Below are 14,266 nucleotides of genomic sequence, written 5' to 3' on the forward strand. Positions count from 1 at the left end.
CTCTTAACTATGTTAACTGACTCATCAGGTTTATTTTGATATTCTTACTCATTTTCTCAAGTTCAAAGCTCCCTTTGTAAGACCCGTAGAATTTAATTAATTAATTAATTAATTAATAAATGAGGGTAGGGAGAGCCTTTATGACATTTAATTCTAACTTGTATGATGTGAAAAAGTATTAGCTCAAGTGGTTGATAGTACTTAATGGTTGATAGCCAAGACTTAAGAGGGGGAAATTGGTAAAAATGTGCAAAAACTAATAGGAGTGATGTTAATGGTGTGATGCCTAGCAGTAGATTTTAGACCGCCAGGCGATGGCCACAAAATAGGGGGTCCAGTGTGAGTCCCGCTAGGCGTTGAAGATGGTTCCGCCAGGCGGTTGTGATAGCGTTAGCGGGCTACTGGAACTAATGCGGCTGGCGGTGAGAGGAGTCCCACCAGGCGGTCGTTGAAGCTCTGTTGTTTTCTAAGGCGCTACGCGCCTGGCGATATGCGTCACCCGCCAGGCGGTTTGGAAGCTGGCAACACCTGGCGATACGTGTCCCTTGCCAAGCGATTATGCTGCTATAACGTTGCGTTGCTGGTTCTGTAGGCGTGATCTACAAGGCTTCTAGTGATGCTTCAAAGGTTGGATTGCTGGTGTTCCTTGAGTTAAGCTCGGAACGTATCCCTTGAGTTGTAGGTTGAGATTGGGGATTAAGCACGTGGTATTCCTTGAGTTGTGGCTCGGAATAGCATCTCTTTAGTTGTGACTCAGAATAGCATCTCTTCAGTTGTGGCTCGGGATGGCAATGAACACGAGGAACTCTTGAGGTATGGCTCAGGTTGGTGAGTGTTGCCGATGTGAGTGTGCTGGTTGTGACCAGTACGGATGGGTCCAGATAAATTGCCCTTTTCAGTTGATGATTGACGAGTTGGTGGTCTTGAGACGTTACAAACTATATTCGTATTTGGGAACTCCACCTAGCATTTTAGTGTGTGATCCGTAACAATGGTTTCCCGCACGTGCTCTATCGGCTGTGGTCGATAGGTGTGGCAGCCAGTCATCTTGAGGTAATCACTAGAAGATGTGGAACACAAATAACATGGTTGTGGCCATGTGATAAGAAATCCAAGGAGGAAATTCTTCTAGTGTGACTGTATGATAAATGTAAAAATATTGTATATGTGTATGCATTCTTTATATGCTTTATCTGTTAAGCTCACCCTATCTGCTTGTGTTTGGCGATGATCTTGTACGTGGTACACGTGAGCAAATGATGTTGATGCAGGTGGTTCTGGTGGAGCTTAGCCATGGAGAGGGGATAGCTAAGGAATTTTATGTTTTATTTTGATATGGTTTTGGAAATAATATGTAAAATTCGAGGAGACTAATTATATTGTTTTCGTTTCATAAACTATGGATTTTAGGTTATTATTGAACATTAATAAAAGTTTTAAATTTCCCGTGTTTTGCGAAATGAGGTATTATTAAATGCAGCGTGTTTATTATTTTTCTTTATTTTGATAAAAAATCAGTAATATCCTGACGGGATGTTACACCCTTCTTTTTCAAGCTCTATTTCTATCACCTTCCAGCTACTGACTTATACACAAAAAGAAATGTCAGATCAACTATATGAACATAATTACAAGGTCAGAGACTCATTTTGAACCCAAATGATTCATATGCAAGCATGATACGTGCATCACAAATCTGACTAAAAAAGAAAGGTTAAAATTGAACTTACTTAGTTTCAACTTCTACTTGGTTAAAAACATAACCTTTATCATGGCAACACTTAAATTGCTTAAGGTTCTTCAAATAGAGAGTATCTACACCAGATTCTAGAGAGAAGTTGATTCATACAAGCTGTATTTAGTGGCTAAGTGCTTTTTTACCTAGTATGTCGCTATGTATCTTATTGCGGTTCGTGTAGTGTATATTACACTAAGTGGTCACTTTAAGTTAGTGGCTTTTAGGTTAACGACCCTTTTGGGATAATGGCCAATTTAGCCACTATATCACATCAGTCCCCCTAGCCTCTGGCATGGTCTGCACGCTAAAGTGTTTCATATATCTTATGCGTTTGTGAATGTCAGTTTTGCAAAGAAAATTTTTCTTTCTTTGGTCCATCCCACTAGGGTATACTAGCCCCCTAGCCTCAAGGAGCTGAAGCAACATGGAGGTTATAAAATGGATGGGACAGGAAGACAAAAGGTCATATCAAGGGAATCGTAAAAGCACTTTGTTTAAAATGGCATTTATGGGTTTGTAGGATGAAATGATGGAAAATTTAGGTGGGAAAGTGTAAAAGTCGCGAGTTTATGTTATAAATAGGAACGTTGAGGTTAGAGGTTGTCACTTGGTCTTATTTTCACAAAGCTCCTTGAAGAGAGAAAAGTTGTGTTTGTGCTTCAGTCAAGATCTTCATTTTGACATATTACCTAGTGTCGACATCTTCACCTCAGTAAGGTATGTTTGATATTGATTCTATACTTGGTATGGGCAGTAGGAGTAGCAATCCAGTAGATGAGTAGTCTAGTGGGTCTGCTTTTGTGTGATGTCACCATGAGTTTTAGGGTTTATGAGTTTCCTTGAACCTCATTCATTCATTTTGTCTTCTCTCTCACATTTTTTAACACCATTGAGGAGCCACCATTTTATGCACTATTTTCTTCATTTTGGGCAGTACCCAACTTAGGGTTTAACATTTTGGTTTGATTATTCACATTTCTGATGTAGTATCTTTCCATGATCTATTCTCGTTCTATATTATTTTTGAACTTCATTTCCACGACTTACTAAATTATGTGTATTGACTTCTAAAGAAAATGCAATGAAGCTTTGAGGTCTTATTTCTGTTTGGTATTTTTGTTTTTGTTTTCTCTTCATCTTCAATCTATGTTGACTGGATAAAATTATTACATTTATGCTTAATTTACAAATTGGGTATTTGTTTTCTAGGTTGCGTTCATGCTTAAAGAATGTAGCTTGGAGTTATTAACATTATCACATATTCATGGATGTATGCATTGCTTAATTGCGTATTGAAACTTGTTTTTAACCTTCGTATATTTTGGTAATTTGTGAATTTGTATTCTGTTGAATTGCCACAACCCCCTATGTTATGTTTGGAACCTTTGAATGAAAATATTTGTCACTGGTGTAAGTAAAATAAGATGTTTCTTAACAAAGAAGGGGGGTCGAATTGACTATTTTTCAAAAAGTGTATTATTTTTGAAGGTTAACAAAACTTTACTCAAAATTCAATTGACCACAAACTCTAAGAGTGCATCAGTTCTGAAACATACATTTTAATTGGTTGAAATATCAAAACAACATATTAAAATTTTAACACAAAATTATATAGTAAATGCACTAAAAATATACAAATAAAAAATTTGAATTATGTGATTATCAAGATTAGTCACACATTTCAAATACACAGAGTTAGCAACTTGATATGTGTAAAGCCCTGTTCTTTTTTTCTGCCTTACATAAAGGGCTGCCCCAAATCTGATGGGCCTAAGAACTGGCCCAAAGGTTAAAGCTGAACCCAGGCTGCCCTAACGCTCACACTTTCTTTCATTCTCAGATTCGTAGCCGTCTTCCTCTCCACTGTACCACTAGAGCTCTACTAGGGTTTGTTTCCCGCCTCGAACCAGTCCGCCCAAAAAGCTCAAGTAGTGATTTCTACTTCACGTAAGTGATTCTAAACCTACTGTATTTACTTCCTAAAGCTGTTCTTCGTATTTCACCGTTTAGAGTTCGAACTAATCTCATTTTTCCACTGTTCCGCTGTTCCGCCAGTTCTGCAAGTCGGTCACTCGAGTTGCTGTGCTCTGAGGTCCCGTGTCGAAGTTCTGTTAGCCCTATTTTCCAGGTACGAGAAGTTAGGGTTTCCAGTTTTGAGTTGTTTTGGCCTGTTCTTGAGTTGGTTGTTGATTGTATAGATTAATCCTTCGTTTTTATGCGTGAGAATACCTTGCATGATTGGTTGGTTTGAAAAACATGGCTGCTGTAGGTGAAATAGTGGTGAGACCTGTTAATCTCGCCCAAGCGAGCCAGTCTCGCTTAGGCGAGACAAACAGGGATTCGCCCAAACCAGTTTGCGCGAAAGGTCGCCCAGGCGACCCGCTCAAATTTTTGAGTGAGCGAACATCTTGCCCAGGCGAGAGGGGTCTCACCTAAGCGAGATCCTGCGTTGGTTTCTGGATGCTCTTTCGAGCCCTCACCTAGGCGAAGGGGGCTCGCCTGGGCAAGACCTTTCAGCCTGAGCGAGGGGCTGGGCGAGGTAGTACGCTGTTTGGGTGCTTGTTTATTCTTGGATGATTGATATTGGTTTGAGTATGAATGTTATGATGAGAAACATGTATATAATGGAATATTATGTATGCTTGGCATGAATCATGAGTTGTAGATGATGGGTTTGGTATGAAAATTGGCATGTGAACTAAATGAGATGGGTATTATTAAAGTGGCATGATAATGAGATGAGTTGGGATGGATTGTGATGAGTTGGAATGAGTTGGATCTGGAACGTGAAAAGATTGGCTTTAAAGGTTGACATACTGGTTATATCCTTGCATGATGAATACTTTTTGACTGTGTCATCATATTTTGGTCTGTGTCAGCGCATAATTCCTTGGGGTCTCTAGGTGAGACTTTCAGGGTTGCGCTTCAGTGGTCGGGACGTAATTCCATGGCCCCTGTTAATGGGTGCCCATGGTGGTGCCCCATCTGTATAACTAGGTAAGGATTCAAGGTAAGGATTGCATCCTGACACTTTAAGGGGTCAGTTAGTCTCACTTAGAGCGGACTGACTCCTGTGGTGAGAGTAGTAGGAGGCCTGAAATTCATTAAGGGCTAACCTTGTGGTGAGGGAAATTGATTCATTGAAACACTTGTAACACATAGCTCAGGGGTGAGCAGCTCGGGGGTGAGCAGAGGTATCCACCACAAGTGCAAGCGTCCGTTGAATCTGACTAAGTTATATGTATCCGGATGAGTCGAGTCGTGTCGTAGTGTATTGCTTGAACAGTCATAACATGCTTGGTTGATTTGAGTGAATGGATCGTGCAATTATATCTGATTTGATGGATGAAATCTCTTGTGCTCTAGCTTACCCTACTTTTGTTGTTGTGTGTTCTGCTGTGTGGTACTCTCTTTTGCGATGATCATCAACTTGTTGGTGTGAGCAGATGCGAGGAATTACATAATGATTGATTTTAAAGATCAAATAATTTTGATTACTTGACACAAACAACAAATTAAAAAATAGGATCAGTTACTAACAAATAGTGTATAGAAATATCAATTAACACAAGATTTTAAATTTGATCAACTTATCAGTCAAGAAAAATCTCATTTAATAACAGAAGTAATGTTGTACCAATTGATTATGCAAACACGTCAAAATTACAAAGAAAGATTGCTTGGATTGATTTTCTTGATGAATTTAATAAAAGTAAATCAAATCACACAGAATTTTTATATTAGTCCACTCCACTAAGCTACATCCAGTTAGTCAAGGCAACCTTAGCCTGATTGATGAAGCTCCAAGTGCATGGACTGATGCAGATTGAGAGCTTCTTGAGATGTGCAGGGCGGAAGCAACTTTGGAGGATGATTATATTCGGTGTGATGAAAAGATTATGTGGTGAAAACATCCTAGGAAGGTGAGGTCAATCCTAGAGGAAGGATGGCTAGAAGAGATCCTATGGAAGCTCTAGCCAAGAAGGAGAATTTATGGAGTAATCTCAACATCATAGCATATGAATCTCAAGAGTGATTTGTACAATGGTGGATGCCTCCTTTTATATGAGAAGAATGCTTCAAAGCTCGGCCAAAGAAAGGGAGGGAAAACTTGAAATTCAACACATGGTTTATAACTCCCTCTCCATGATTCACAAATCACAAACCATGTGACAAGTCACATTTACCATGTTTTGCACCATGTGCTACATATGCTAAATGTGAAGCATGCTATAAAGGAGCTCTCGGCCTAGCTATTGAATTCGGCTTTAATTGATCCAATTCAATGCATTGATGATTTCCATGATCCATTTTCTTTATGCCGCCACTTATGTTGCTAAAAGCATGGCTTAATACATGGCCTAATTAAAATCTACACCACTACACTAATTAAAAGCCCATCAAATCTTGATGTCCTCCTTGGCCCAAGTGAAAAAGAGCTGAAGCCCATTAGGCCAATTAGTCTCAACATGCTCCCAACCTTGTTGTATTGTTCTCAACATGCTTCTAGTAATTAGACCTTTTGTGGAACCTGTGTCATCATTGACTTTCCACTATTTCAAAAGTTTTACAAAATCCTTACAAGATTACACTTTTGAAAATACACTATAGCACATCAAGGCTTTTGAATCACACAAGAAGCCCACATTGCACAAAAAGAACCACTCTTGCATATTTGGAATCAACCCAAACACACCATAGAGGCACAAGAAAGATCAAACCTCAATGGTGGCTCTCCCTAGCCTACCAAGAACCTTCTTCAATGCCTACACCAAGACCACTGACAACTCCAAGACTCTAAAGATGATCATGAATAGTTCCAACACTTAGATGTTTAGAGAGAATGAGATTTTTCAGAAGTATCAAAATTATTTCCCACACAAAATGAATCTTACTTCATTCTCACTGAATAATCAGACTATATAGTATGTCAAGTGACATATTGAACAAGTTGAAATCTATGCTCAATAGGTTGATTTCACTTTAAGTGAAATCAACTGATTGAATAGTATTTCAGTCGATCAAGTATGTTACTTGCAAAATTATAATAACAAGCTATTTAACCTATTAAAACCATTTTAAAAGATTGAATAATTGCAAAAAGAAAAACACAAGACTTCTATCCTAAGTCAAGTAGTCTTCAATTAAAGCTTCATTTTCAAGCTTTAAGACCTTGTATGTTAGTCAGTTTAAAGCATTGCTTCAAGCTTGATCAGATCACAAACCTTCATCAAATCTCAATCAATTCTTCAATCCTTCACGATGATCTTCAATCCTTCATCAAATCTATATGCACCAAATCCATTTATGCTAACAACTAGGAGACAACCTTGGGATTACTTCCTAAGTATTACAATTTAATCTGTTTATTTGTTTAGGTACAACATTGATCAACAAATGATGCTAGGAAAAGTGAAGACAAGTTTTTAGCCAACAAGGAAGGTCCTTTACGCATGCTCGAAGCCATGGACAGAGGAGCATACCAATTGGAGCACTTATCCAGAACACCTCTCTTGAGAACTTGGATTGCATCACATTTGAAATTCTATTACAGTTAAACATATTGTACTTAATAACGATGTACTCTTTCCTACCTCGATTGTTTTCTCTACAAAGGGTTTTTTACGGAGAAGACTTTAATGAGGCATCAGTTCAATGTAATAAGACTTTATCTACACATTTGTATTTTGGTATCTACACCAAACTTTAATTAATATTTGGGTAAGGAAGCTTTATCGTTCGAGATGATCAATGAGGCATCAGTTCAATGTAATAAGACTTTATCTACATATTTGTATTTTGGTATCTACACCAAACTTTAATTAATATTTGGGTAAGGAAGCTTTATCGTCCGAGATGATCCCTCCCATTTATTTTTTTGATTGGCTAAGGAAGTTTCATCGTTTGAGATGATCCCTCCCATTTACTTATTTTGATTAGGTAAGGAAGCTTCATCAGCCGAGATGGTTCCTCCCATTTATTTATTTTGATTGGGTAAGAAAGCTTCATCGTCCGAGATGATCCTTCCCATTTATCTATTGCTATTGGTAAAATATGTTTCGTCCATCAAAATGACTTTTTATTTACTTGGATTTTGTTGGATACAATAGTTATATTTAAATGCTTTACATTATATATATATACTCAAAGTAATACCGAATCAAAGTTAAAACACACTATTGTACCAAACTATGAACTTTCATTCATGTGTCATTTAGTTAATTCAAAATAGTCAAAACAGTGTTATAAGATGACTACAAAAAAGATAACAAAATATTGTTAAAGTTGGTATAGGGTCTTTGTACTTATCTGGAGGGGTGAAAGCTTCTTGGCAATTACTAGAGTGGGCTCGGCCTCGTTTGTAAGACCCATGAAATTAATTAATTAAATAATTAATTAATTAATAAATGCGAGTAAAAAGAGCCTTTATGGCATTAATTCTTGGTTGGTGTGATGTGGAAAAGTACTAGCTCAAATGGTTGAGAGTACTTTGATTGTGTGAAAGGACTTGGGTTCGAGTCCTATGTATGTCAATTATGTGTTGTTGTTTTATTATTAATTTTAATAATATGTATGAGTATGGAATTGATGATGTAAACTGTTTTTGATTGGAGGGTATCACCAAATGTGAATTGGCATAGTGGTTGTGCTTTGGCCTTATGAGTGGAAGGTCAGAGGTTCAAACCTTGGTGGGCAAAGAATAAGCTTTATTTTTGCTAACTATTAGTTGTGGTATGAATGTGAAGGGATAAAGAAAACCTAGCAGAAGGGTAACCATTAGGTGCTGAAAAATCACCCATAAGGGACAATGAATAGCCATTAAGCACGAAATTGAGGTTTTGGGTGTGTAAAATTGTTAAGTTTTTGGTCTGATTGTATGAGATTGATGATCTATTGCTAGAGAATTCGAGTTAAATTGTGGAGTGAATTCGGGGTGGGGTAATTGGGTACTGTTTTATTGAAAATTTCATGTGAATTGATGCCCATGATGGCTATTCTGTGTTGTGTATACTCTTATGGTATGAAAAGTGGGAGTGAGAGTCTCTATGGCGTTTGTACTATGTTGTTCTGTGAGTGTAAGGTTGTCAAATTGATTTGGTGTGTTTTGGGAGCGTATTTGGGTTCTCTGGTGCAGTGCTTGTGTGCGTAAAACAGTGTCAGAACCTGCAATTCTCGCTCAGGCGGATGGTACTCGCCTAGGTGAGACATGCAGGGACTCATATTCTTACCCTACTCGAGGTTCTCGCTTAGGCGAAGAGAATTGGGTTTTAGCGACGCAGACACTCGCTCAGGCGAGTGAGGTTCGCCTAAGCGAGATAGTGATGAAGTTGTGCGTGTTGAGCGCGACTTCTCGTCTAGGCGAGGGTGTGTGGGTTTTGAGCGAACTAGGATCTCGCCCAGGCGAGATGGACTCACCTAAGCGAGACGCCGTGGTCATGTGTGATGCTTTGTTTGTATTTTTAGCTCAGGCGAGTTTGAAATGGGTGTTTAGGTGAGAGATGATCTCGCCTAAGCGAGAGAACGTGGTGTGGTCACTGTTTGAAGCTCGCTCAGGCGAGGTGAGTTAGTCTAAGCAAGGCTGAGGGCTTAGCTTGGGCGAGCGTCCCTGGCTTAAGCGAGTTTATGCGAGTTACTGTACTTATACGTGATTTTGAGTGTGTTTTGGTTGTTTTATCTTAGGTATAGGATGTATATGCATGTGGTGTGATGTTTGGGTTTGAAGGACTAAGTCCAATAGGGATCTAGGATGTGCTAGATGGTTGGACACATGATGGGCATGGAACTTGTTGAGTTCCCGTCGGCTACTAATGGGCGAGGAGTCCTTAGTATGGTGATTGCATGTGTCGGGCGCACGATGGGCAAGAAACTGTTATGTTCCCGTCGGCTACTATTGGGCGAGGAGTCCATAGTATGGTGATTGCGTGCGTGCTAGGGTCCAAGTATGAGACTTGGATGTTTTACTACAGACGAAGAGTCTGTAGGACAGGACTATGACCGGGATAGGCTCATAGGGTTGGACCACGAATGAGTTAGTTTCGTGGGAGCACAAGGAAGTCCCAAGACCTAGTACATGTATATGACTCATGAAGGATTATGAGGTCATGGTTGGGTTATTTGAACATTATGAGAAAGTTAGTTATGTTATTTTGGGTTGGGAAACATATTTATATTCATGTTTTGTTATATATATATATATATATATATATATATATATATATATATATATATATATATATATATATTGTGCATAGCTTACCCTTTCTGTGTGTGTGTGACGATGATCGGATAACTTGTTATCCGAGAGCAGATGATGTGACAGGTGAGCCAGGAGATGCTTAGACTCGGAGCGAGGGCTAGCAAGGGATATTTTTGTATATGTATATATATGTTTATTATTTTAGCATTGAGAATATTGTGTAACCCTGTTGGGAGCCATTGACTTTATTTCAGTTTTATGAATTATGGACTCATGTTTGTTTTATGGTTTTATATACATAAGTTTTAAATTTCCCCGTGTTTTGGGAAATAGTTTATATTAAATGCGGTAATTATTTTATTTCGAATTTTATTTATTTAAAATCAGTAATATTCCTTAGGGATGTTACAATTGGTATCAGAGCAAAAGTTTTGAAAATATTTTTATAATATTTTGGGGCTAGTGGGGAGTGAGCTTATCGATGTGTTTGTTTGTGGGATGTTGTGTGTTAAATGTGAAAAGATGTGTGTGGTTTTGTTTGACTAAGCGATTGATTTTTAACAGTTGTAATGTGGCGTATCCAGGCTATGGCTGCTAACAGGAGGAGGAGGAGTAGTGGTGCTGATGACATCGCTGAGGTGATTCACCGGATGGTGGATGCGATGCAGCCACCTGTAGCAGCGCAGCCTACGACGACGATTGCACCAATCAAGGTGCCGACCGTGGAGGACTTCTCTCGCCACAAGCCAGCTGAGTTCACTGGCAAGGCCTCCCCCAATGAAGCGGATGCATGGCTCCGCAAATGTGAGAAGATCTTCAAAGTCATGAACTGCGAAGATGAACAGAAATTGTTGTTCGCTACTTACCTGCTGAATGGGGATGCTGAATACTGGTGGGCAGGCATGCAACAACAGATGGAGAATAGTGAAGAGTCAGTGTCTTGGGCCAACTTTAGAACTCGTTTCCTGGAGAAGTACTTTCCAGATACGGCAAGACAGGACAGGGAGGCTGAATTCCTAGCATTGCAGCAGGGAGACATGATAGTGCAGGAGTATGTGAACAGATTTGAGCACTTGGCGAGGTATTCCTCACAGAACATCACAGAAGAGTGGAAGTGTTTAAAGTTTGAGCGAGGACTCAGACTTGAGCTGAAGAGGGTGGTAACCCCATCGAGAGAGATTTGGAGAAGTACATCCTCTTTCAACATGGAAGAAGGTTAAAGAAGGCGCTTCGTTAAACATCTTATCTATTCAACACCCCTTTGAAAGATGAGCATTTTGACATTGACAAAGATGTGCATAGTGAAACTATAATGCTCATTGACGAGATTCTTAAAGGACTAAGTGTATAAACCGAGTATACACATGAGACTTTGACCCACTAATGATAGCTAACTAATGAGATCACCAGGACTTGTGCTATAATAGTGAAGGAAAACTTGTGGAGTTGATTTTAGGTGAAAAACTCAACATAATACTCTAAAAGCTTGTAATGAGACCCAACTGTTGGGATGCATTTGGGTGGGGGCAACATTCAACACCCTAAGCACCCCCATGGTGAACTCGTCAAAAGGAAAATGCACATATAGCTCTATTATGAGTGTCAAATACATGTAGAAGAAATTATAAAGATACTCTTCTCGACCATAGCAAACAAATATCCCCTGTGCTTACACGGTCTATACTCACAATATCATCATCTACAGTCCCCTCTACCATCTCAACACTCTTTACAAACACATTTATAGAAGAAGACCACCTAAACCTAGAAAGGCAGGCTTTAAGCCTAGATCCACCCAATCATATCTTGAACGTAGTAACGCTTTGACCTCATTATCATTATCAGTGCGACTACCATCGCCTATCCCTCGTTAAGGATGAACTCGGTACACGGGTGGCCTCATCATTCTCAAAGCAAGCAGCCTTAAGAAGAGAATTACAAGAAGTAAAGGAGAAGTTTGACATACCTAATTTACAAACGACAACGACTTTATCTTGGTCAGTTATCTCTATTGTCGGATAGATGGGACCCCTAGGTCTCCACTCTTCTATTTATAGCCTCAAAGGTGTGCGTAAAAGCGATTTTCTCGGTTATTTTAACTATTAGATCTCTTTCATCTAGTGGCTAGGATGCTCTGACTCTTCGTTTGCCCTATGCCGTCAGACATCACTTTTGTCAGTGAAATATGTTAGATTATGTTTCTATCAAGACTTGGGGGGCTGGTGTATCACAATATAACATGATGGTGTATCAAGACTTCGTCTGCCCCTTCTCAAAACAACACACTTATACAACATCTCGAACTAAGACTCTTGTTGCACTTCATTGTATAATAGTAGTCTAACAGGCTAGTGTATTGTGTGGGACCAAGATCATCTCGCCTCATTCTTACAATTGCCATATACAAGCAAAGATCATGTCAGATCATATTAGCCAACGTCATCCTAGCCCGCTTGGGCAATAACACCTCAATCTAATGTTATGATACAACATTTATTGCAGTATCTAAACTTCCCTAAAGTAGGACTACATTCCTAAAATACACACACACACACACACGTGGCTTACTACCAGGTAATGTCATATTCAATTATATACATAAAATCAAGGTACATGTATCACTTCTTACTTAAGTGTCAAAGTGTTTGCATGTATCTCACCTCCCATGACTTATTAAAGGGTTATGTGAGGACATTGCAGACGTTGAAGTAGGGATTAACCAAATCTTGGAGGACAACTTGGTTGTATACTAAAACATTAATACTTTTGAAAAATAATGAACTAAGTAATATAAAACTTATTTTCATGTACATTATTTTTTCAAAGAAATCATTTCTGAAATGCTTTCTCATGCGGGCATAGCTCCAAGAAGGTTAGTCCAAATTTATTCTTTGAGAACAATGCCCGTTTCATTTCTTTATTTCAGGAGTGATAAGTTTCTCCAACTAGTTGTGGTGTATCAAGTAATATGGGTCAGAAGGATTTTGTGATAAATCCACGTTAACTAATTTCATGAAAAAAATGGATAACAGAGAAGAAAGAAGGAAGAAAAGAATAAAAAAAATAGAATAAACCAAGAAAATAAGAAGAAAGGATCAAGAAATATTTTCATAGAGGAACTGTAACGTCTCAAATAATTGGATAACCTCAAATAAATAAAAACGTCGCGTACATAAATATTCAGAAAGTACGGAGTTTGGGATCTGAAGGTATACAGTATACCAAACATATCCATAACAAAAATAGAGGCACCACACTCCCTAAAACAAAGTACAATAGTTCCAAAAGTAATGCAAGGTCTTGTCCAGAACAAGAGAATCATAAACTAATAAATCTCCTTCAGTTGTGGGCTCCATAGTGAGCCCAATACCTGTCCATAACCATCAAGCTGCAGCATCTATATCGTTAGTACCACTGTCAGGGTTCTCATATTTGCTCACATCAATAAAATTGATGATCATCGCAAAGGAGAAAAACCCCACACAAACATATAAGAAAGTAGAAGGGTAAGCTAGTGTAAAAGACTCTTATATCATAACACTTAACATGCAATTTCAAAGTCAAGCATAAATAACAGACATCCACACATGTGATACCAAACCACTTAAGATTCCAAGACTTGACTATCCAAATACGTATAATGAGGTACCATCACGAGACCCGTGGAATTACGTCCTAGCAGTGAGACACCACCACGAGGCCTTCATGGAATTACGTCCTTACATAAGGCACCACCACGAGGCCTTCGTGGAATTACGTCTTGGCCTTGAGGCACCACCATGATACCCTTGTGGAATTACGTTCTTATATTGTGGCACCACCATGAACTCTCACCCTAAGGTTCATGGAATTAAGTCCAATAGATGAGGCACCACCACTATGAGAGTCATGGGATTACATCCTACCCATACCTTGTCCATGTTTCACCAACCAACCATAGAGTTCCCGTGCATACCAATCTCATGTCAATATATATATAAATAACCAACTATCCAAACATATATCATATCAAGCTCATGCCAAACACATCGACTTCCAGCCCTAATGTATCATATAAAGTATATATGGCATCATAACTTGAACTGTTTAAAGCACACATCATCCAATCATGTGAAACATACGCATATACACTCAACTCTGTTAATCTCGCTCAAGCTAAAGAGCCCTCGCTCAAGCTAAAGAGTCCTCACTCAAGCGAAAGGAACCCCTCGCTCAAGCTACCTGCTTTCGCCTGGGCGAGACTGCAAATAGAGGGCACGTCGAGGTCTTACTCAAGCTAGCCCAACTCGCTCAGGCAAGACTACTCTTGCTCAGGTGAGTGGCCTTTGCTT

General features: G+C 39.0%; 1 protein-coding gene across 1 annotated transcript; it reads left to right on the top strand.

Moving 5' to 3' along the window:
- The first annotated feature begins 10,522 nt into the window (after positions 1-10,522).
- LOC114175126 lies at positions 10,523-11,155 on the top strand. The gene has a single exon (XM_028059892.1). It carries the CDS (start codon positions 10,523-10,525, stop codon positions 11,153-11,155), a length of 633 nt encoding a protein of 210 aa, XP_027915693.1.
- The last annotated feature ends 3,111 nt before the right edge of the window (positions 11,156-14,266 follow it).

Source organism: Vigna unguiculata, chromosome 3 (assembly GCF_004118075.2).
Source record: "Vigna unguiculata cultivar IT97K-499-35 chromosome 3, ASM411807v1, whole genome shotgun sequence".
NCBI lineage: Eukaryota > Viridiplantae > Streptophyta > Magnoliopsida > Fabales > Fabaceae > Vigna > Vigna unguiculata.

Coding starts and splice junctions, on each gene's coding strand:
- LOC114175126 (XM_028059892.1), top strand. CDS start 10,523: ATGGCTGCTAACAGGAGGAGGAGGAGTAGTGGTGCTGATGACATCGCT.